This window comes from Monodelphis domestica, chromosome 1 (genome assembly GCF_027887165.1).
Source record: "Monodelphis domestica isolate mMonDom1 chromosome 1, mMonDom1.pri, whole genome shotgun sequence".
Taxonomy (NCBI): domain Eukaryota; kingdom Metazoa; phylum Chordata; class Mammalia; order Didelphimorphia; family Didelphidae; genus Monodelphis; species Monodelphis domestica.
In genome coordinates this window covers 698,561,280-698,586,509 of record NC_077227.1, presented here as the reverse complement: position 1 = coordinate 698,586,509, position 25,230 = coordinate 698,561,280, and the positions used below count along the sequence as shown (strand labels likewise).

Here is a 25,230-nt window from a genome sequence, read left to right as displayed (position 1 = left end):
GTACAATGTAACTACCTTGAGGGCAAGAGCCTTTTTTTGTTTTGTTTTGAATCTCCATAATTTAGCATGGTGTCTTCCAAATAGTATGCTTTTAAAAGATGCTTAATGGTTTGGATTGGAGCCAAAGCTGGGCTAGAGACCCTGGTCTCTGGATTTTCTAGGCTCTCTATATGATCTTTCCATGATGCTATATGATTTCAATTCAACCGAGTCAATATTTATTAAGGACTTACTATGTATAGGGTACTATGCTAGCAATAAGGGAGACAGTGACACAGTCTGTCTTCCAATCTCTGTCCTAAAGGAAGATGTGATAGTCCAGAGATAAGTCTAATACAGATTATAGCAGGAGGAAGGCAAAGCAGAGATCTATACAAAGTACCCCAGGATAATTTAAGAAGAAGATGCGGTTGGACTTCCCAGGATATTACAGAGTTAACAGATTATACTAAGAGGTATGGACCTGTCTGCAAAACCACACTTGAAAAACCAAAGGAATTATCCTCCTTTGATGTCAAATCATGGATTCAAAACTAGAAAGGATCTTAAAAGCCATTAGTCCACTCCCTTCATTTTACAGGTGAAGGGCTGGCACCCAGAGAGGTTGTCACTTATTGTTGTTGTGTAGTCAGTTTTCAGTTCTGTCCAATCCTTTGTGACCCCATTTGGGATTTTCTTGGCAAAACTACTGGAGTAGTTTGCCATTTCCTTCTCCAGCTCACTCTATAAATGAGGAAACTGAGGCAAACAGGGTTAAATGCCTTTCCCAGAGTAATTATCTGGGGCCAATTTTGAATTCGGGTCTTCCAGACTTCAGATATGGCACCCTATCCCACTGTGCTGCCTAGATGCCCAAGGGTATATTCCTCTAATAAGAAATGACAGATCCCAGCAATGCCTGGAAACAGAGGGAGATTTGCATGAACTGAGGCAGAGTGAAGTAAGGAGAACCCAAAGGTCAGTATTGACAATGATGATGACAATAGAGATTAAAAAGGGAAGTGGTCCTAGAAATTAAATAATAAACTATTCCTCCTCTGACTGAGGTGGGGGCTATTCGAGAAGAACATTGTCTACATTGTCAGAGGAGGGCATTTTAAAAAATTGGGGGGGAGAGGTGTTAGATGTTTATCTTTGTTACAAGGAAATTTCAGCGGGGGCTGGGGGGAGAGGGAGGGATGCAATTGCCAGAAATAACTGTAATGTTGAATCAAAAGGCATCAGTAAAACATTTTTTTAAAGGCTCCTACCTCGATAACAGAGGTTATTCCTACAGCCTCCACCATAACTGGGTGGACATTCAGAGCAAGGACTTCCATTTCTATATGGAGCTTCTCCAATCCAATTTCCCCTGAAGAAAAATCAAAAAAACAACTGTCAAACACACCCCAAGATCTTCATGGGTGTCGTTCCCATGGGCACACACCAGCAGACGGGGGACCTGACTCCCTCCTGGTCTGAGATCTCCCAAATGCAAATCCCAAAAGCAGCAGGAATTAGGGGGAAATGAATGTTTCCACTGTTTGTAAGACGGCAGACGGCATTAAAAACGGAAGACCAAAAAAAAAGGCTGCTGGCCTCGGCTCTTTCCATGAACTTAGAGTCTGAAGCTTTCGAGCATAGACGGCGGCTGAGTAAACGGAGGGAGATACAGTGGGGCCCCTTTTCAGCCCACAACTGTGTAGTCACAGTTTGTGTTTGGCCTGGAATGCCAGCCCAGCCACAAATCCACCAATGTTTCTTTAGTCCCAGGACTGAAACGGCAGCCGACACACGCTGGTCTTTCCGTTTTAGAGTCTGTCGAATTTTCCCCTCTTAAAGCCATTTCAAGAAGTGAAAAAGCAAGATTCCCAGCCTTAAATGTCAAGAAGCACAGGTTTACAAGAGAATGGTTCATTCCAGAATCCCAACTTTGCAATGACAAATTACTTGGAAGGAGGCTTAGCACAGTATCTAACACATAGTAGGTGCATAATAAATGTTCATTGACCACCAATTCTGACCAGTCATGGTTCCATGATTCCCAAGGACCTGAAATGAAGCAGGTTACCCACCTCCTGCCAAGAGGTGATAGACTGAGGCAGCTGGGTGACTCAGTGGATAGAGAGGCAGACTTAGAGATGGGAAGTCCTAGGTTTAAATCTGGTCTCAGACACATCCTAGCTGGGTGACCTTGGGCAAGTCATTTGACCCCCATTGCCTAGCCCTTTGTACTCTTATGCCTTGAAATTCATACTTGTTATTGATTCTAAGATAGAACATAAGGGTTAAAAAAAAAATAAAAGAGGTTATGGACTCAAGGGATAGAGTCATACATTGTTGGACATAGCCAAAGCAGAAATTTGATTTGTTTTACTATGCTTTTTTTTGTTATAAAGTGTTTTAGGTTTTATTTTAAATGGGATATAGGAGGAAATGAATGCTTCCTAAATTGGGGAAAAAAGTTTAATTTTTCTAAAAATGTATAATAAGATCATATATTTAGAGCTGAAAAAGACCTTCAAAACCACTAAGTTCAAGATCATTGTTGCACAGTTGAGGAATCTGATGATTAGTGAGATTAAGTAACTTATTCAACATCCCACAAGTCATTAAGTAGCATAGAGTAGGATTTTATTTCAGATCTTCTGACTCCAATTCTAACTCATTCTTTCTACTTTATCTTCATGAGTCAGAAACTAAAAACCATCAGGATGTAATCTAAAGAATTCTGTTGTTCAGTCATGTCTGACTGTTCTTGACCCTATTGGATTTTCTCAACAAAGATCCTGGAGTGGTTTGCCATTTCCCTCTTTAGCTCACTTGACAGATGAGGAGACTGAGTCAAACAGGGTTAAGTGACTGGCTATGAGTCACACAGCTAGTTAAGTGTCTGAGGTTGCATTTGAATTCAAGTCTTCCTGACTCCAGGCCTGGTGCTCTATCCACATCGCCACCTAGCTTCCCAGAGAGGACTCTAATAAGTCATAAAAGTATTTGGATCACAGGATTTAGAGACCCAAAGGACCCTGGAGATCATCTAGCCTGAGCCATTTATTTTAACAAAGAGGAAAATGAGGACTAGGAAGGTTGAGGAATTTATTCATGATCTTGGGTGTTTAAAAAGCTCCAGAACTCAAACCTTTATACTTTCTTAGATTAAATGGCAAAAAACATTGATTCTTGACTGCTAGATGTGTGTACCAAATCCCTGTGAGAAAGACAGAGAGAGACAGAGACAGAGATGGATAAATGGATGGATGGATGGATGGAGAGAAAGAGACGATAGATAGATAGATAGATAGATAGATAGATAGATAGATAGATAGATAGATAGATAGATAGATAGAAAGATAACCAGATACATAGATGGATGGATGGATGGATGGATGGATGGATGGATGGATGGATGGATGGATGGATGGATGACTAAATGGCTGGTTGCCTGGCTGGCTGGATGAATGGATGGATGGATGAATAATCAAAAAATAAATGGGTAGATGAGTAAATAAATGAATTAATAAATATAGACATATATACATATCAGATATATAATTTGTTATTATATATGTGGTGATGTATATATGTATGTGTACATGTGTACATAGACTTTGAGAAAGTATATAGTGATATAGATGTTTCCCACTTATTTGTGGTACCTTAAACTCTATACTAGGTGAGTACTGATGCCCCTGCTATAGTGGCTTCAGTCATTCCTCTACACATCCCACACTACAATCAGGTTTGAGGCTAGCATCCGCTAATAAGAGTAGCTCCCTTTCCATTTTTTTCCTCTCTGGCTCCTGATATCATCAGAGAAAGGTGAGAACCCTGAGCAATATGGAATCAGTGGATATCTGTGATTCATTTTAGAAATGGGCATCACAGTCATCTTTCTAGGAATAGGTTTGTTCTTTAAAGTGAAAGCCATTTATCAGATTCTGGCATGTTTTGAAATACTAAATAAGATACTGCCTGAATAAAATAGGCCCAAGGCTATTCTTAAAATATATTAGTATCACACAGACTGAAAAAAACGAGTACCCATAAATTGAGGAATGACTGACAAATGGTGATATATGAGTGTAAAAGAATATTGTTGTGCCTTGAGAAATGATCATGAAGATTTCAAAGAAACAGGCAAAGACTTGCATAAGTAGATACAGACAGAAACAAACAGAACCAAGAGAATGATATTTTGATGATTGTTCTAATATAAAGGGAAATAGCATTAGAAGACATCAGAATGCCGATCAATCGAAAACTCCACAAGACTGATGACAAAACACGTCTCTCCTCTTGGTAGAGGGGGTGAACGATAGCTATAGAATTCAGCATAGACTGCATGCATAGTCAATATGTTTTCCATTGCTCCATTTTTTTTATTATAAGGGAAGGTCCCGTGGGGTGGGTGAATTATTGTTTTAAACAAAAATATTTTTGGAAGCATCAATAAGACTTTGTCCAAAATCACATTTGTATACATATATGTGTACACATACAAACACATATATACATCTATTTAAAGAGGCAGCAAGGATAGAAGAGTAGATAGAGAGCCATCCTCAGAGACCTGGGTCTGTCTTGCCTTTCACATATGACTGTGTGACCCTGGGCAAGTCCATTTTTGGTGATGTAAGCCACAGGCATCACATTCCTGCTAAAAAACTCCCCAGAGTAGTCCAAGCCACATTAAAATATAACTGGGAAATGTTTAACAAAATAACACACAACATAGATAATGTTAATTTGCGGTTTTATAAGTCAATATGTGGCTAGCAGGAATCCATTTTTTTTTTCAGTTTGGCATTATTGCTCTAGGAAACTCTCTAAGACTATACTTTATCCAGAAGGTGCCCATCTGTATTGGGAAATGAGTTTCCCAACCTGGGAGCTCCTCACTCACATCAATGAAGTCAAAGTGCTTCGACAGGAGTCTAAAGACAAAACTAAGAGATCCCTATTCTGAACAGCCTCAGATTAATGAGAATAAAGAGAGAGGATCCTCTCTGGGAGGGATTAGAGGGGTGTACCAGTTTCTCTTTATTAGCGGAGAGAATGAAGGGTAAAGGCAAGTATAATAAGATTATATGAGGCATAAGAGACAAAAGCCATCATTAAAATGATTTTTAATCATGGTAACCACATCAAAATGAAGCATTTGATCAAAAAGACTCAATGGAGATGATGTACACTTTTTTAAGAAAGAAAACTATACGAAAAGAATGTTTTTAATATTTTAATCTGATAAACAGACATTCTGGGGTTAAGTCCCATTTATAATGTCTCTATCTTGTATTTGTATAGTTATTTGTATGCAGCCACCCCCACTGGAATGTGACTTCCTCCAGGGCAGAGGCTGTATTTTTGCCTCTCTTCCTATCCCTCTTAGCACAATGCCTGGCACATAGTAAGCATTGAATAACTGCTTGTGGGTGGATAGAGAGTTGAATGGATGGATGAATGGATGGATGGATGGATGGATGGATGGATGGATGGATGGATGGATGGATGGGTTGCTTTAAGGGTTTTCCCAGTTGTTTAAGAAGTCTCCGCTGCATTTCCTTTTTTTTTTCAACCCCTATTTCTGTCTTAGTATCAATTCTAAGACAGAAGAGTAGTTAAGGGTTAGGAACTTAAGGTTAAGTGACTTGCCCATTGCCTAGGGTCACACAGCTAGGAAGTATCTGAGGTCTGTGATAGAGTCATGAAGAGAGAGAGGTTTTGCAGGACAAATCACAGGTCATATTTGAATCCAGATTCTCCAGACTCCAGGTCTGGCACTCTATCTACTTGTGCTACCTAACTCCCTTGGGTTTTATAATATCTTAAAATAAAAACATCACACCCCCTCTCACTGGGCTGAACTCACTGGGCAGGGTGTCTTTAGGTTTTGCCAAGCTCTTTTTTGCCAGGATTAGATAAGATATCTTTTCTATCTAGGCTGGCTTCAGTAGGTTTCCATTGTCCCTGGGCCAAAGACTCTGTCTTCTAACTACCTTCTATTTCCAACCCCACCCAGAGTGTCTGGTAGAATGCCCTGTATGCTATTAGGGTTCAAATGCAAGCTGATGGAGCCCTGGAGGCTCTGAACAATGGGAGAGTTGTACCTCTGAAGGCAGGACTAACTAGTGTATGTTAGAATCTGGGTATTAAGAGTGGCTGGGGGGAGGGAGAAGGAAAGGAGACAAAAAAAGAAAGAAAAGAAAAAAGTCAGGCAAACTGTGTCCTATTATGGAATTTTCTGTCCTCCATACTCCCTGGGTAGTGATGTAACCCACGCTGCTCTCCCTGGAGCCTGCCCCCAAATGCTACCACAGATATGCAAAGTATTCTCCCAGGACTTCACTTTCCTTCCAACCTCAGCTATGGCCCACCCTACCACAGCCAAGTCTGACGGAAAACCAAATGAGGATGTTTCCATGTCAGCCAATCCTTTCAAAACAGCAGCCCATAAACTGGGTTGGCTGTTCTCTAACCTACAGCCCAGATTTCCCATTAGGCTACAACTACCATTCACTTTGAATGCATGCATGAATGAATGAATGAATGAACAAATGATCCCCGCATGCACCATGAGTGTGAGTGTGTGTGTGTGTGTGTGTGTGTAAGTGTGTTGGGGTCACACAAAGAAGGCTTGTGCTGTCTCACTTCTAGGAGATGCATTAGAGGAAGGGCATTGACAAACTAACGTAGCCCTGCCATTGGAGATTGGAGAAAGGGGCAGCCGATGCTTAGACTAAAGAACAGAAGACTTAGGTGGGTCACAATGACTGCCCTTGTAGCTCTACTGGAAGGGCTGCCCAATTAGATTTGCTCTGCTTTGGCCCCAGAGGACAAGGCTAGGAACAGTGAGAGGAAAATACAGTTCCACATAGAGGAAAATATTTCTAACAATTGGAATGATCTAGAGTTGTAATGGGCTGCTTTGGGAAGTAATGGCTTTCCTGCTCTCCACCCATCTAGAGGTCTTCCGATGGAGACTGGATGGTCATTTGTCAAGGGCGTTGCAGCACATATTCTTGTTCAAATAAAGTGTGATTAGATGACCTTTGATATGACTTCCAGATCAAAGATTCCTATGGCTCGATCCGCTCCGAAACCCCACTCTGACAAGTTTAACGCTAGTTGTTCAATCATTTTTCAATTGAGTTTGACTTTTTATGACTCCACTTGAGGTTTTCTTGACAAAGATCACTAGAGTGGTTTGCCATTTCCTCCTCCAGTTCATTGGACAGATGATGAAACTGAGGCAAACAGGGTGAAGTGAGTTGCCCCAGAATCACGTAGTTATTAAGTATCCGAGATCAGATTTGAACTTAGGAAGATGAGTCTTCCTGATTTCTGAGGCCAGTGCTCCATCCACTGCACCACCTAGTTGCCCCTGACCTTAGGCAAGTCACTTATTTTTTCTGGCCCTCAGTCTCTTCATCTAAAGACTGAGGAGATGGAAATGGATGATCTCTCTAGCGCTTTCCAGTTCTTGATCCTATAATCCTATGTATAAGCCATGGTCCTTGGTTTTGGGGAGTTTATAGTCCATCAAGGACAAGACAAACACAAAACCAGATTCAACATGGACATGCCATGTAGTACAATGGAAAGAGGGTAGCTTTGGAGTCTGAACACTGCCAGATTTCCTTTGTGATCTTAAGGAAGTCAGCCTCTCTAAGCCTCAGTTTTTTCCTCTATAAAAAAGGGAGTCTGCCTTGACCGACTCCAAGATCCATTCCAGCCCTAAGTCTTGATCAGCTACTTGCTACTACAATTAATATAATTGAGACCACAAAACATGAGCTAGCAAAGATGCTCCTTCTCTCTCTTTTTTTTAACCCTTTACCTCTTATCTTAGAAAAATACTAAGTATTGGTTCCAAAGCAAAAGAGCAATGAGGGATAGGCAATGGGGGTCAAGTGACTTGCCCAAGATTAAACAATGAGAAATGTCTGAGGTCAGATTTGAATCCAGGACCTCCCATCTCCAGGGCTGTCTCTCTATGCACTGACCCACCTCATTGCTCCAATGAAGTTCTCTTATTGCATATTTTGAGTTCAAAATTAAAAGACCATTCTGTATCTTTCTTACTTTGGGGAATAATTACAGACGAGATAGACTGCATTCTCCCACACGTCTCCCCAGACATTGATCCTTCTGCATGTATTCACAGCACATCCAACCTTGTTGGTAGTTGCCCAAACTATCTGGAAAAAAAATTAAAAACATGGCATATATGTTAGAGCACAAAGGAGCAAGTTAGATGGTCAGCAAACACGGTGTGACTGACAACACACTGAGCAGGACCTTCCCCCCAAATATCTTTGTACCCCCTCCCCTACCTTTCATAAGATCTGAAATTCCATCATTAGAGATTCATTCTTTTGAGTCTAAAAACTTTCTGGTCTTCCTGAATCTCTTCTGATAAAAGGCAATTTCCCCTGGGAATGGTAGCCCCTTAAATCATCAACACCATAGCAGGTCTAACTGGGCAATATGGGGGGAATGGGGCCATTGGATAGAGAAGGGCACTGGAAGTGATGTGAGAGGGCACCAAAGTTCAAAATGGCTGCCTTCATGTTTTGCCATTTTGCTATAAGGTAGGCCCTGATTTGAGGCACAGAATAAAAAAAGAAACAAAGCATTTTATATCAATACCAATAAATAAGCATTTATTAAGCTCCTTCTGTGTGCCAGGGATAATCAGTGCTAAGTGTTTTAAAATATATTCCCGCTGGGAAAACTGGAAGACAGTGTGGGAGAGATTAGGATTAGATCAACACCTCACACCCTACACCAAGATAAATTCAAAATGGGTAACTGACATGAACATAAAGAAGGAAACTATAAGTAAATTAGGTAAACACAGAATAGTATACATGTCAGACCTTTGGGAAGGGAAAGACTTTAAAACCAAGCAAGACATAGAAAGAGTCACAAAATGTAAAATAAATAATTTTGACTACATCAAATTAAAAAGTTTTTGTACAAACAAAACCAATGTAACTAAAATCAGAAGGAAAGCAACAAATTGGGAAACAATCTTCATAAAAACCTCTAACAAAGGTTTAATTACTCAAATTTATAAAGAGCTAAATCAATTGTACAAATAATCAAGCCATTCTCCAATTGATAAATGGGCAAGGGACATGGATAGGCAGTTCTCAGATAAAGAAATCAAAACTATTAACAAGCACATGAAGAAGTGTTCTACATCTCTTATAATCCGAGAGATGCAAATCAAAACAACTCTGAGGTATCACCTCACACCTAGCAAATTGGCTAACACAACAGCAAAGGAAAGTAATGAATGCTGGAGGGGATGTGGTAAAGTGGGGACACTAATTCATTGCTGGTGGAGTTGTGAATTGATCCAACCATTCTGGAGGGCAATTTGGAACTATGCCCAAAGGGCGCTAAAAGACTGTCTGCCCTTTGATCCAGCCATAGCACTGCTGGGTTTGTACCCCAAAGAGATAATAAGGAAAAAGACTTGTACAAGAATATTCATAGCTGCGCTCTTTGTGGTGGCCAAAAATTGGAAAACGAGGGGATGCCCTTCCATTGGGGAATGGCTGAACAAATTGTGGTATATGTTGGTGATGGAATACTATTGTGCTCAAAGGAATAATAAAGTGGAGAAATTCCATGGAGACTGGAACAATCTCCAAGAAGTGATGCAGAGTGAAAGGAGCAGAACCAGGAGAACATTGTACACAGAGACTGACACACTGTGGTACAATCGAAGGTAATGGACTTCTCCATTAGTGTCCATGCGCAGTGATCCTGAACAATCTGCAGGGATCTAAAAAACACTATCCACAAGCAGAGGATAAACTGTGGGAGTAAAAACACCGATGAAAAGCAACTGCTTAACTACAGGGGAAATGACTGAGGAGAGACTCTAAATGAACACTCCAGTGCAAATACCAACAACATGGAAATGGGTTCGAACCAAGAACACATGTGATACCCAGTGGAATTGTGCGCCGGCTATGGGAGAGGTGGTGGGAGGTGGGTGGGGAGGAGGAAAAGATAATGATCATTGTTTCCAATGAATAATGTTTGTAAATAACCAAATAAAATAAGGTTTAAAAAGTAAAAAAAAAAAAAAGAAGAATAAAACTAACACTTGCCTAGAAAAAAAAATATATATATACTCCCATTTAATCCTCCCAACAACCCTGTGAGGTAGATGCCATTATTATCCCCCAATTCATTGCTCAATCATTTTCAATCATTTCCAACTCTTTGTGGCCCCGTTTGGGGTTTTCTTGACAAAGACATTGGCATAGTTTGCCATTTCTTCCTCCAATTCATTCCTCCAGATAAGGAAACTGAGGCAAACAGAGTTAAGTAACTTGCCCAGAGTCACCCCACTAGTAAGTGTCTGAGGCTGGATTTGAACTGGTAAAGATGAGTCTTCCTGGTTCCAAGTTCAGTCCTCTATCCAATGTACCACCTAGCTGTCCCACCCCCATTTTATAGTTGAGGAAACTGTGGCAGAGGTTAAGTGACTTCCCTAGAGTCTCCAACTATTAAGTGTTTGAGGCAATAATTGAACTCAGGTCTTCCTGACTCCAGATCCAGTGACCCCCCGATCCAACTACCTCTATGCCAAGGAGTCAAGTCTGATGCCAACATACCTCAAATAGTTATCTGCTCTCGTTTTCTGAACAATAAACATTTTCTCTCCTACCCTTTCACCCTTGTCAGGAGGGAAAAGTAGCAGTTCCCAAAATTTCTCCCAAAATATTCATTTTCATTTTTCCTTCAGATGACCTGTATTGGCCAGCATCCCAGCTTTTCCATTTTCCAGCTCCTTACCTGGGTGTAATGGGTGCACATAGGACCCGAACATCTCTCCGGACACCAAGGGTCACATTCATGAGGGTAAGGATACGTATAATCTTTTACTTCATCATACCATGATTGGACGTGGAAGGCTGGAGAACGATACCTGTGGAACCAGAACCATTTTTGTGACAATGAAGAAAACCTAAGCCAGCAGTTACTTTGACATAAATTCTTTGAATCACAGAGTTTGAAGGGGCCTCAAGCCAGTGACCCCTACAAAAAGCAAGAATCCTGTTTTTGACGCCCAAAATGAGAAGTCAGCGACCCTCTGCTTGAAGACCTTAAGTGACAGGAAATTCACTACCACGAAAGGATGTTCATTCCTTCTTTGGCTTGCTCCAATAATTAGGGAGATTCCTGTGTTGTTGTTAAATATGATTTATAATATTCTCATATTAATAATGATTAATATTATTTCAACATTAGGTAGCTCTTTCTTTGATTGAACCACAACTTGGCTCCCTGTGATTTCTACCCCCTGATGCTGGGTCTGCATTTGGGGGGGGCAGTTAGAAGATGTCCAATGGCTCCTGTACATGCAAACGTGCAAAGATGTCAAGTCAGTTATCATCTTCCCATTAAATCTTTTCTTCTGGCTGAACACCTGAGCATCAAAGAAGAAATACCTTCAGACCCTGAGCTAATCACATCTGAGTGCTGACTGAGGTTAAGGTTTTCTGAAAAAAAAAAACAGGTAATGACACTGCTTTAAATAAAATGAGGTGGGGGCAGCTGGTTAGCTCAGTGGATGGAGAGCTAAGCCTAGAGACAGGTGGTCCTAGGTTCAAATCTGGCCTCAGACACTTCCCAGCTGTGTGACCCTGGGCAAGTCACTTGAACCCCATTTGCCTAGCCCTTACCACTCTTCTGCCTTGGAGCCAATACACAGTATTGGTTCCAAGTCAGAAGGTAAGAGTTTAAAAAAATTTTTTTAACTAAATAAAATAAAATAAAATGCACTGAAAGGAAAAGAAGGAAATGTAGAGGAAAACACAAATGAGCAAGACAGCTTTGAAAGTACATGCTGAATTTATTTTACACTTTTTAAAAAGCAAACTATCTAATAGATTTGTGCTTTCATATGTAATCCTTTACTCTGTTCGACTTGGTATATGGAAATATTTTCCTCTCTTGGTATTCACTGAGTTCAGAACAAAAAAAAATTTAAAGTCACAGCTAAGAAACCTCACTAATGAATAATTAATGCTACTCCATTTGTTTATATGATACCAAGAACCCAGGTGAAAACTGGAAAATTTAATCAAGTCTTTGGAAGCTTTCCAATATCCACATCTCTACAGCACTGACACGTACATGTTCATCTGAATTTTTCCACTTTCTTCTCTGCTCTAAGTCTGGACTCCCAAAGGAAGAACCAGGACCTGTTATTGCACCCTGGTCAGGTAAGGCACACCGGCTGAGTTATTCCCCGCAGAAACTGGTGGAATGGCTTGCTTTGGAGTGACAGATTAATTCCCTGTTTGCTAGGTTGGCACGAAACATTACTAGAAAAGAAAATAAACTGTATGCAAATGTTGGAAGGGGGGCAAGGGGTGGAGATGAGGTGGAGGTCTATGACCAGCAAGTATAAACAACGTGGTTTCAATAAAGGAAAAACTAGAATAAGAAGTGACCATTTAAGAGCCATGTGGTGAATGAGGCGGTTTAGAGGTCTTGTAACAATGACTGCTGGGACCAAGAGTGCTATGGTGGTGGTCAGGGATGCTTCCAAAGACATTCCATCTCTACCGAACAGCGGTTCAGAAAAATAAGATACATGCTGAGCTTCTGGGCAAATACCAATCCTCTTCGCAGCTGCTTATTCTCCTGAGATTTAAATTTTTAAAAAATCTCTACCTTCTGTCTTAGTAATTCTACAGAAGAGTGGCAAGGGCTAGGCAAACAGGGAGTTAAATGATTTGACCAGGGTCACACAGATAGAAAGTGTTTGAGGTTAGATTTGAATCCAGGTCCTCCTGACTCTACATTTGGCTCTCTATCCACTATGTGTATTGATTCTCTGTAAGAAACATCATGAAACCTTGCAATGAAAGCTCCTTGGGTTTTTGCCTCTCTTATTTTTGCCTCTCTGTACTTATCACAGTTTCTGGCATATAATAAGTGAGTAATGAATATTTGTTGACATTCTGGAGGGAAATGTGTAACTATGCCTCAGGGCTATAAAACTGTACATACTCTTTGATCACATAATGCCACTACTCAGTGTGTATCCCAAACAGATAAAAGAAAAAGGGTGGGGAGGACCTATTCTTACAAAAATATTTATAGCAGCTCTTTTTGTGGGTGAAGGAATTGGAAATTGAGGGGATGTCCATCAATGAGGGAATGGCTGAACAAACTGTGGTATATGATGGGGATGGAATACTATTGTGCTATAAGGAATGATGAACTGCTTGATTTTTATATGAATTGGAAAGACCTCCCCGAACTGATGCAGAGTGAAATGAGCAGAACCAGGAAAACACTGTACACAGTAACAGCAATATTGTGGAATGATCAACTGTGACAGACTTAGCTATCAACAGCAATGCAATGATCCAGGACAATTCTGAGGGACTTGGGACAAAGAATGCTATCCACACCAAGAGAAAGAACTGTGGGAGTAGAAATGCAGATGAAAGCTTGCAATCCTTCACTTTCATTTATTTATGTTTTTATTGGGGGGATGGGTTTTATATGAGTATTCTCTTACAACAATGACCAATATGGAAGTATGTTTTGCTTGATAACACATGAATAATCCAGATCAAATTGTTTGCCATCTTTAAGAAAAGGCAAGGAAAGAAGGGAGGGAGACAATTTGGATCTTATAATTTTGGAAAATATATGTTGAAAATTCATATTACATGTAATTGGGAAAACAAAATATATTTTAAAAATAAATAAATCCTTTGCTGCCTGAAAAAAAAATAAGTAAAATGAATGTTTGTTGACTCCTTGATTACCATTGCGATAGGCAATTAGGATTAATTGTGAAAACATAGCAAGCTCCACCCCCTCACCAAATGTGGGACTCATGGACAAAATTAGACTCCAGAGCTGGAAATGAGGAGGAGGCAGAGAAAGGAAGGAAAATAACATCTGGGCTTCAAATAAAAGCAAATCTCTAACTTAACATTTTTTTAAAGCCATTTAAAAGTCCAACCTAAAAAAGGTAGTTTAAAGGAAAAATACCAACATGTGTTTGGTGCCTGCTCTTTTCAGAGCCCTGTGCTAGCTACTGAGGGTAATTCAAAGTTCAGAGGAGCTCCTCATGGAATGTCCAATGGCACAGGGAGATATGTATGGGCATGCACATCACACCTGGGATTTGATAAGCACATTAGAGAATTGCAAAACTCAAGTGCATTATAGGATTTGAAGAGAACCATTGGCAACTAAAGTGGGGGGTGAATTAGGGAAAACCTCCTGTAAACAGGGTTTCAAATGATGTATAGAAATTCAGCAGATAAGAAGGAGGAGGGAAAATATCCCAGACACAGAGGGCATCATGGGCCATTAAGGAGAGCACAGGCTATGTTTGTAGGAGCTGGAGTTAGTCTACAGACTAATCTATTGGTCAGACTATGGGTTGGTCTATTGAAGAATATCCAGGAAGAAAGTAGGAGCATAAATTTAGAACTGAAAGGGACCTTCAAGGCATCTAATTCAAGCCTGATGAGAAAACCATGAGCCAGGAAGGTGAGGACATTGCTTAGGGTCATACAAAGAAAGGTAAGTGTTGATCCTCTGACTTCCAAACCAATGCTCTTCCATTTTAGTAACATGAGATAAGGCTAGAAACTGAGAACGATCATCTTTGTGGTTTTTCATCCTATTAATATTCATTTTTTCATCCTACTAATGGTAGAGAGAATTCTCCTTCAGGATCTAAAATGATGAAACTCACTCAACCCATCCCTGGAATGTTCATCTTCCTGATCAGCCAATAAGAGCATTTACGTGTGTCCCATCAATCAACCTAACTAACCTCCAGGAACACGTCCATGATGAAGGAGCAGAGTTTGCTGTATGTGAAGATGGCTCTGCAGCCACAGTGTGATCAGGCCATGTACCCAAAGCTATTTTCCAATAGTACTCATGGAAAATACTGGGTCACCATTCTCTAGAGGACTTCCCTAACCAACAGCCTTTGATTTGGGGTACCATCCCACCTACGCGCATGATGATGTGATAAAAACAAAATCAAACTAAATGGTCCAAATATAGATCCAATCTTCTGCCTCAGCAAACCATGGGGAGCTTAAATAAGGCATCACAGAAACCACCTGAATGATGTTTTCGAGTTCTTACCTGCCCCAGTGGACTGCCAGATTCTGGCCAATGGACACAAGGAGGGTGGCAGGTCCATGTTCCCAGATACATTCCTGGGCCCAGGCCGTTGCTGACTTTTCCAACTCATCATCCCAGGTCTACATGAGAAAGAAGGACCAAAAAATAGGCAAAGACAAATGGTGGTTACTTGTGACATGGATAAATCATCCAACCCCAGGGTGAAATTGGATCTCTTGAGAATCCATTTGATGGAGCTTGTTGGACCCCTTTTTAGCTGCTCTAACCAGAAAAGTACAGTATTACCACGGGTAAGCCTTCCCTAAAAGTCGTAAAATGGATGGAGCAGGCGGACAAGAGACAATAAAATTTGGCAACAATTTCTGTCATATATTCCTGAAATGAAAAATGCCCTCATCCCATCATTCCATTCCCACTCACTCTATGATCTTCAGTAGATGGACTTGTCAACCATCTAGGTCTCAGTTTCACATCTATAAAATAAGCGGTTAGACTGGAGGAGCTCAAAAGCCTACGAATTCAACCCTAAAATTCCATTATCTTTTATAGCTTGTAAGTGTTCTCGCTTTACAAGTCCAACGCCATGCACTACCACATCTAAACATCTCAAAGGAGGAAGCTGCCTTTTAACATTTTTAAAAGGGAAAAATAAAGATTCCAAATAAAGCCATTTTCATGGAGGAATACCAGAGCTAGCAATAAACCACTCCCTTATGACGTGTGAGTTCTTGAAAGTCAGTACCAAGGAAATCAGTCTTTGATTTGTAAGTCACCGGTCCCCTTCCTTCCATACTGCCAGAACCTGCTGTGGTTTGGACAGGGGCCTAGGCAAAGAACAGAGACCCTAGGCTAAAGATAAGTCTATGGCTATTTTCCTTCTCCAAGAAAGGTCAAAAAACCCATAATTCATCAGGAAAGAAGATAATGAATAAACCCAACAGGGGCCATTTCTCTTCCCCGGAGAAGACTGCTATATGCGTCTTTTGGCTGACGGTAAGTCATTTGCTTTGAGTCATACCATAGCTAGGTTCTTCAGAAGAGTAAAACATATAAAATCGGTTTTTTGCAAATTAAATCTACAGGGCAGTATCACAAGGCCCTTCCTATTGTTAGGGTCATTTTCTGAGTAGCTAAAGAAGATTATAGGGTTTTAAGTTGGAAAGCATCTTGAAGACCACCTAGTCTAACCCCTTTTATTTTACAAATGAGTAAACTGAGGTCTAGGGAAGAGATGACTAGTCCATAGTATAACAGAACTTGGATTCTAATTCAGGTCCTTTATAAGAAGGAGGAGGAGGAGAAGGAGAAAGAATTTTAAAGTTTACAAAGCACATATATTAGCTCATTTGATCTTCACAACAATTTAGCACTTAGCACAGTGCCTGGCATGTAGTGTTAATAAAAGTCTATTGATTGAACCCTGTGAATCAGGTGCTATTATCCACATTTTAGAGACAAGGAAGCTGAGGCTAAGAAAGCTGAGGCAAGATTTGAACCCAGGTGTTCCTGACTCCAAGTACAGTCCTCTATAAACTATGCTGCTTATCTACCCTTTCCAAATCCAGTGTTCTTTCCCCTGTACCAAGCTCAAGGAGACTCTTACTCCCTCATCTGAAGAGACAGCTGCCAGAATCCAGGGAGCAGGATTCCTGTTGCAGGAAAAGGGAGTTGGAAATGCTCCATATAAGAAAAAATGTCATTCAGTCCTACCCAGCTCTTTGTGACCCCATGGTCAATACTGTTCATGGAATTTTCTTGGCAAAGATGCTAGAGTGATTTGCCATTTCCTTCTCCAGGGGATTAAGGCAAACAGAAATTCAGTGACTTTCCCAGGGCCACATAGCTGGTGTGAAGATTGGATTTGGCTCCCCCCTGATTGTAATAATGAAGGTACTTAGCTCTTCCTTGATTATGAAGATTAAATTTTAATCCCCTGTGCATTTTTAGATTTTAATCCCCAAAGTGTAAAGCATAGTACTTAAAGTTGAGTATGGAGATCTACCCACTTTGGATTTTAACCACAAAAAGTTATGAACACCCATTTCATTCATTGAGTGGAAGGTCTGTGACCTACATGTGAAAGAGTGGGCAGTCCTGGAGTGGAGCGTTGGCTGTAAAAATTTAGGGGAAGTGACACAAGGAAAAAAGGTCTTTAAAAGTGGAAACAGAGACATTTAAAGACAGAGATTTGAAGGGAGTCACTTGGAGTGAAGATACTTGGAATGAAGGAAGACTTGGAGTGAAGAGGGACACTTGGAGTTTGAAAGATAAACACTTGGAGTGGAGCCTGCTGGAGCTGAGGCTGATAAAAGAATCTGCTGATTGAACTGACAACATGGTAAGTGTAAAGGCTGACTTCCTTCCTTACCCTTTCTGGAGGCATGAGCCGGGGGGAAAGGCCCATCATCTTGAGACTCCTTTCCCCTGGCTGGGGTCTTAGAATTTCTAACTAGATCAGAAGAAGCTCTCTCTCTCTCTCTCTCTCTGTCTGTCTGTCTCTCTCTCCCCTTTTCTCTCTTCTTTAATATCTTCTCTCTATTGTAAAAAACAAACTACCATAAATTACATTTTACTTTAGTAATTCATTTGGGGATTTAGAAATTAAATCCCTGGCGACCAATTAAATATTCAGTCCAACCATAAAATCTAACATTAGTCTGAAGCCAAATTTGAATTCAGGACTTCCTGATTCCAGGTCCAGTGCTTAAGAAATAAATATCCCTTGGGTTTAGCTTAGTACTTCCAAGTCATTCGTAATGGGCGTAAACAGAGGTTCATTCTCTTCTGCTTTTTCAGGCATCCCTCAACCAAGGTTATTTCATGGATTTAGATGAAGCTTAAAATAATTGGAAAATCCAGGGTCTCTTTCCTACATGCCTGACTCTACATAGTCTACAAGGCTGAATTCCCTCTCTTGGACTCTCAGACTGTCAGGGCTGGCAAAGTTCCTAGACATCATCTAGGGGAATAAACTTTGAGGATTACTGGTGACTGTGGAGCCAAGGGACCTAGGTTAGAATCCCAGCTTTCTACCTCCTGGCTATGGAACATTAGACAGGTCAGTTTGCCTTGACGGACTCAGTTCATCATCTATAAAAAGAAGGGGTTGGACTAGACCCTCTTTTATGTTCCTTCCAACTCCCAAACCCTGGGTTCCCTAACATCTTCCCTCCAGCTAGTGAATGGCAGAACTAAACTTGACCCCAGATCTCCCATGTCCTAGTTCAATGATCCCTATACTGCCTGCCCCATACTGCTTCTGGTTTAGAGATTCATTCATCAGAATGCTTTCAGTCTCATCTTTCCCATATTCCATTGTCTGCCACTGTTCTTCCCTTTTCCCTCCCCTTTTATTCACTTATTACTCGATTTCCAATCACTATGAAACAAACTGAAGGCAGTAGTCGAGCAATTCCAGAGGCATGATAGCTTAGGAGCCTGGGGGTCAGGCAAGGCTTGGGTTCAAGTCCCAACTCTTCTGCTAAGGAGCTGGGTGATCTGGAAGCAGTCCCAGTTTCCTTAAGTGTCAACTGAGGGTAATAATGCCAATAGTCCTCACCTCCCAGGTTTATGGTGAGGATCAAATGAGATCATGTCCATAACAAGCCTTGCAAACCTGAAGCACCATCAAGGTCCACCATCATTCTTCTAGCACATAGGCAGGCACGATTTTGCCTTGTGGTCATCTGCTTCCAGCCCAGCAAAAGATAGCACCTGTCTCTCCGTTTAAAACATGCTCCCCAAATGATCGAAATCTTCCTGTAGCAGGGTCAAGCCAGCCACTTCACTTCCAGCCCACTCCTGCAGTGGGGGGACGTGGGCAAAAATGGAAATTCCTTTTCGAACTCTGAAGGCAGGGTGGAGTCTCGGTTCCTTCAACTGGTTGAGCCAACCTTAAGGGCCGCAGACTTCTTAGAAATTGCTGTTTATTTTTTCCTTCGGCTCATTATCAAAGTGGACTTTGCTAACTTTTGGCTACGGTCCATAACCTTTGCCACTGTTTCTCAGGGGAGGGAAGAAAAGCACTCGAGAAATAACCTAATAAAGGAGAAAGAACCAAAGGGACTTGGAGGGTATTTTTGGTCTTGGCAGCCCTCTCACTCGAGAATGTATAAGACGAAGGGGACATCTGGTCTATAACAAAACCTTGTCAAAAAGGAACCATGGAATCCCTTCTTGATTAATCCTGAACAGCAGTGGTACAAACCCATTACTTTGACAGGAGCAAATTAAAAAGAAAGCCCTGAGCCATTACCCTCCCCACTTCTTCTCTGCCCAGCTTAATTCTCACCTTCTCCACAGAACTTAAATCAAACTTCTGGTCTAGAACAACTCTTCTGATCTCAGCCTCTTCCCAATTTCTCCAGCCTCTAGAACTACTTGCCTGGTAGTAGTTTAACCAAAACCCTAACTTGGATGTTTCTGACACTTACTGTCTGTATGACCTTGGGCAAGTTCTTTAACTTGTCAATGCTCTAGGCAACTTGCAAGGATATTAAGCTGAAGGTAAGCAACTTTACCTTCATTGATAGAGGGAAGTTTCTACATCAAACACAGATCTAGTCCCTGGGTTGCTAAGCTAGGTGACCTAATGGATAGAGTTCTGAGTGTGGAGTCAGGAAGATCTGAGTTCAAATTTGACCTCAAATATTTACAATGTGACTCAGCAAATCTCCAGTGCCTCAATTTCCTCAACTATAAAATGGAGATAATGATACCATCAACTGTTGTGAGGATCAAAGGAAATATTTATAAGCACTTAGAGTGCAATGCCAGGCAGATAATAGATGCTTTAAAAATGTTTGTTTCTTTCCTATTCCTAGCCTAGTCTAATCCTACTATTTAAGTCTTAAACTCTCATTTCTAGACTGAGAAGGACTGGTTGTGTTGGCAAATTCCAAGCCCTAGACTCAAGTCTCCATCGCCCTGTACTTATGACATGCAGCTCTGTGAGCTCCATTGCATTAATGTCTTGAATAGTATTTGAAACTTTTATGGCTCGTATTTTGTTACTCTGACCTGGACTGTAAGCTTCCAAGGGTAGGGACTCTGTCTGGGTCAGTCATGTGTCCCTGCACCTAGCCCAGAACCCAGAACAAAAAGCTCAATAATACATATTTGCTGAATGGGTGAGCGTACAACCTAAAGAGGATTTTTTCAAATGATTATTCTTTTAAAATCCAGTTTTGGGGGGCAGCTGGGTAGCTCGGTGGATTGAGAGGCAGGCCTAGAGATGGGAGGTCCTAGGTTCAAATCTGGCCTCAGATACTTCCTAGCCATGTGACCCTGGGCAAGTCACTTGACCCCCATTGCCTAGCCCTTACCACTCTTCTGCCTTGGAGCCAATACACAGTATTGACTCCAAGATGGAAGGTGAGGGTTTAAAAAAAAACAGTTTTTGCTTGAATACATGGGTCGAGGGGATATGGCTGGGGATGTAGACTCTAAATGAGCATCCTAATGCAAATACCAACAACATTGAAATAGGTTCTGATCAAGGACACATGTAAAACCCAATGAAATAGCACGTTGGCTGTAGGAAGGGTGGGTGGAGGGAAGGGAGGGAAATAATGTGATTATTGTAACCAAGGGATAATGTTCTAAATTGACTAAATAAATTAATTCAAATAAAAATTGAAAAATAAATAAAAATAAATATCCACTTTTAACTTCCATGAACTGATGCAAAGTGAAATGAGCAGAACCCCAAGAACATTGTACACAGCAACAGCAATATTATTTAATGAACAACTGTGAATGACCTAACTGTTCCCAGCAATACAGTGATCCAAGGTAACCCCAAAGACTCATGATGAAAAATCATGTGCCTCCAGAGAAAGGACCGATGGAGTCTGAACGCAGACCAAAACCTCCTATTCTTCACTTTCTTTCTTCTTCTTTATTAGTTCCACAAAATGACTACTATGCAAAAATGTTTTACATGATTGCACATGTAAAAACTATATCAGATTGTTTACTAACTCAGAAAGGGAAGAGAGGGAAGAGAAGAGGAGGGGAAAGAATTTGGAAATCAAAATGTTTTTAATGCTTTAAATGGTTTTATGTATAATTGGAGAAAAAGAAAATATTAATAAAATAAAATGTAGCTTTAACTACCACAAGTAGCTTTTTAATTGCAGCCATTTAAGTGCAATATATTGCTAGTTTTATTCTTAGCCCTGCCTATAAATTAATCAGACCACCCCTGAAGGGTTCCTTCACTTTAACCCTGAACCTAGACCATCCACTCTCTAGGTCTGGATTTTCTAGTTTATAAGAAGGGTTCCTTCACTTTAACCCTGAACCTAGACCATCCCCTCTCTAGGTCTGGATTCTCTAGTTTGTAAGATAAAGGAATCAGGCCAAGTGAACTTGTAGATTTATTCTCCTTCAGTCTATGACTATGTCAAAAATTCCTTTCTAAGTCAATAAGCATTTATTAAGCACCTTTTATGCACCAAGCCTAGGGTAGCTAGATGGCACCATAGTGCATAAAACTCTAGACCCAGAGTCAAGAAAACTCCTCTTCCCAAGTTCAAGTATGACCACAACTTGGACAAGTCACTTCACCGTGTTTGCCTCAGTTTACTTATCTGTCAAATGAGCTGGAGAAAGAAATGACAACTGGCTGCCAAGAAAATGCCAAATAGGGTTTCAGACATGACTAAAAACAACTCAGAAACAACACAAACCATGCACTGTGCTGGGATTCCAAGGAAGGCAAAGCCAGTCCCTGGTCTCAGGGAGCTCACAGTCTAATAGGGAAGTCCATATGTAAACAACCATGTACAGAGGAAAACCTGGAGAGAAGCACAGGGAGAAAACCCAAAGCTAGAGCAGAATGGGGAAAGGTTTCTTGCAGAAAGCAGGACTTTAGCTGGGGCGTGAAGGAAACCAGGGACATCGGGTGATAGAGATAAGGGAGGAAGGAGGAGGAAGCAAAAAGAGCATTTGGCTAAGGCTCAGCAATTTTACTCCCTCCTCACAAATCAGCAGTGGGGTTTCTGGATGTCTCTTTTTCTCCTGTCTTTTCTATTTGTAGTCATTCCAGTCGTGTCCAATTCTTTGCAACCCCATCTAGGGTTTTCTTGGCAAAGATTCTGGAGTGGTTTACCATTTTCTTCTCCAGATCATTTAGCAGATGAGGAAACTGAGGCAAACTGGTCCAGCGTCACACAGCTAGCTGGATTTTAATTCGGATCTTCCTGACTCCAGGCTTGATCTTTTATATAAGTAAGAGTAAACTGTCTGAGGCTGAGGAATGTGGTGGAAGGGAGACCTGGATTGGAGTCAGGGTATCTGATTCAAATTCCGGTTCTCTACCTTACTGCCTTTTTGTCTTTGAGGGAACTCATCAAGTTCTTCATCTGCAAAATTAAGAGGTTAAACTATACAATCTCTAACAGTGGTGCTGGGAACTATGGACAGTCTTTGACATCAGAGGGCTCGTGTTTGAATCCAGGCTCTGCCCTTTCCTACCTATAAGATCCTGAGCCCATCAACTGATTCCTCTGGGGCTCTGCCAGGGTGGGGAGTAGATGGCCTCTAATGTCCTTTCTACCTCTAAATCCCATGATTCCCTGAGTTTTCTGCATCATTAAGACAAAGTGCTAAGCCTGCTTCTAATGGTCTCGGGGCCTCTTAGCCCTAGGAGGGCTCGTTACACTGAAGCCAAGTTTTGCCAACTGAATCATAGGATTCAAAAGTTCAAGGGCTAGGCATTAAAATAAAACCAAGGGAATATTAAGTTAATTGGGAGGGAGGGCACAAAAGGCAATTATGGACTTTGCCAGTGGCACTCATTTATACCCAACTTCTTCCTTTGTGGCATTTAAGCTTCTCTTTAGTGTCCTAAATCCTCCAGGAAAAACCACTAGAAAAGGTTAAGGAAAAAACAGTAACTGCTTTCAATAAGCCATCCAAGGAATATCGGACAGTTGGGGTGGGGTTAAACCCACTGGCCAATAAAAACATCTTTCTGGTGGGGCCGTCTATTTCCTTGATCAGAGCCATTCTTCCTTCTCCAGGTCACTGCCCATTATCGAGGCGTGAAATAAAAATTCTGAGGATCCCTGCTTCTAGCTAATGAGGCCAGAATGACTAATGCTCAAGAAGACCAGACATGGAGCTCATACAGTATTTACTGTCTTTACTTTCCTGTTTTTCACTTTCCTCTTTGTGAAGCAAGTTTTCCTAAGGATTATTACAGTAAGACCTACCATACGCTGTCAGGAATTTCAGGGCCAAAAAAGAAAGGAAAAAAAAACCTTTTTAATTTAAGAAAGAGAGAGAGAAAGAACAAAATGGCCCTTGGATGGGGCCACCAATCCACTTCTCCTCTGTCTGATTCTAATTTTGTCCATTCTCTAGGTCTATTCAAGGCGTGGATGGAAAGGAAAAGGAGCAGTAATTGGAGGAAGTAATGTCTTTTGTTCTATGAACCTCAGTTTCCTCATCAGTAAAAGAAGGAGGTTGGTCTGATGATTTCTATGGTTCCCTTCAGTTCTGACATTTGAAGTAAATATAAAAGAGAGGGGACAGTTAGGTGGCTTGGTGGATAGAGAGCCAGGTCTAGAGATAAGTTCAAATCTTGCCTCAAATATTTTCTAGGTATGTGACTCTAGACAAGTCACTGACTCCAATTGCCTACCCTTACTACTCTTCTGCCTTAGAACCAATCCAGTGTTGGTTCTAAGATGGAAGGCAAAGGTTTAAAAATAAAAATAAACACATTATTTTTATTTATTTACAAACATTATCCTAAGAAGAGTGGCACACAAAAATGTGGGAAAATTCTACTTATATTCTATAAGGAAAAGGTAGGAACTAGAAGAGAGGAAATGAGTGCTAAGACCAGGGAAATGTCCAAAAAGAATAGAATGTGGAAAAGAAAGATTGATATGGAAATGTCAAGGAGGAGAACCATATTCAGATATGAAAATAACAAAAGATATCTTGAAATTATGATTAAAAGAAGAGAAAGAGTCAAAGAAGCACCAAGAGAATGAGGAGACTTCAGGAGACAAAGGAGAAGAGTTTCCATGAGGAATCAATTGTGTTAAATGCTTAGAAGGTAAAGAATCCTGAAAAAAAAAGGAAAAAGTCATAAATCAGAAATGAGATCAATGATCACCTTTAAAGAAAAGCACCTGCAGAAGAGTCGGAAAGAGAAGTGAAGTAGGGTCATCACCCCAGCCCTTCCTCATTTGCTACCAAAGGGTAGGCTTACCATGTATTCCATATTGGAGGCTGAAGGGTAGACCTGACCTCTCAGTTTGTTGTGAAGCTTTAGTATCTCTTCCCTGTCTGCCCTGGGGATGGCTCTCTTGCTTCTGGAATGAGGCTGGTCATTCTGGTATTTGCTCAGAAGCTTCTCCAAATGAGTGGCATTAGGCAGGAAAAAAGCCTGCGTTTGACATATTAAAAATGCCAATCCCAGGGAGACAATGCAAGCCAGGGTGGGACTCATGGTTTAATTTTATAGCAGGAATCAGAATGATCCTAGGCTCTTGTGTTGAGGCAATCCTTCTAGCACTTGTCTTCTGGAGGGAAGTTAGAGTGTTCTTAATAGATCTGGAATGAAACAGAAGAAAAACCAATGAAGAACACACGTTAGCATCAATCCAGACACAGTGTTGACTGCCCCTGGAAGGATTTCTAGTCAGGCAAGACTGCTTGGGTACCAAATACAACCCAGGGCAAAAGTCTAATAATTACATTGTCCCACATACTCCTGACCTCATATTTTCTAGTTTTGAGGGAGGTTTCCTACTTACCCAGGATGACCAATCAATCAATCAATCAATCAATCATCTCAGAAGCAACTAGAACAGGAATCAATTTCTGAAGGAAAATTGCCTAAGGATATGACTACTGTGAATTCCCCTGAGGGAAAAGCTCACCACTGGGTTCCTCCAGAGATCAAGGCCTGGGCCTAGGTGTTCTTAACCTTTCTCTTTTTTTTTGAGCATTAAATCTGTTTGACACTCTGGTGCAGCTCTGAACCCTTTAGATCCTTTCTCAGAATAACATTTTTAAATAAATAAAATATATAGGATGCAAAGGAAGCCAATTAATTTGAAATAT

The 25,230-nt window shown here is 40.9% G+C and overlaps 1 protein-coding gene across 1 annotated transcript in view; it reads right to left on the bottom strand.

Annotated features, from left to right (window-relative positions):
* Positions 1-25,230, bottom strand: part of CRISPLD2 (cysteine rich secretory protein LCCL domain containing 2) — a 90,820-nt gene that overhangs the window by 42,842 nt on the left and 22,748 nt on the right. The window contains exons 2-6 of the mRNA XM_001375058.5: positions 24,374-24,717; positions 15,145-15,263; positions 10,801-10,933; positions 8,065-8,180; positions 1,251-1,351 (exon numbers count right to left, since the gene is read on the bottom strand). Of these exons, the coding sequence (XP_001375095.2) occupies positions 1,251-1,351; positions 8,065-8,180; positions 10,801-10,933; positions 15,145-15,263; positions 24,374-24,613 (709 nt within the window). The 5' untranslated portion in view covers positions 24,614-24,717. The remainder of the gene's footprint in view (positions 1-1,250; positions 1,352-8,064; positions 8,181-10,800; positions 10,934-15,144; positions 15,264-24,373; positions 24,718-25,230) is intronic.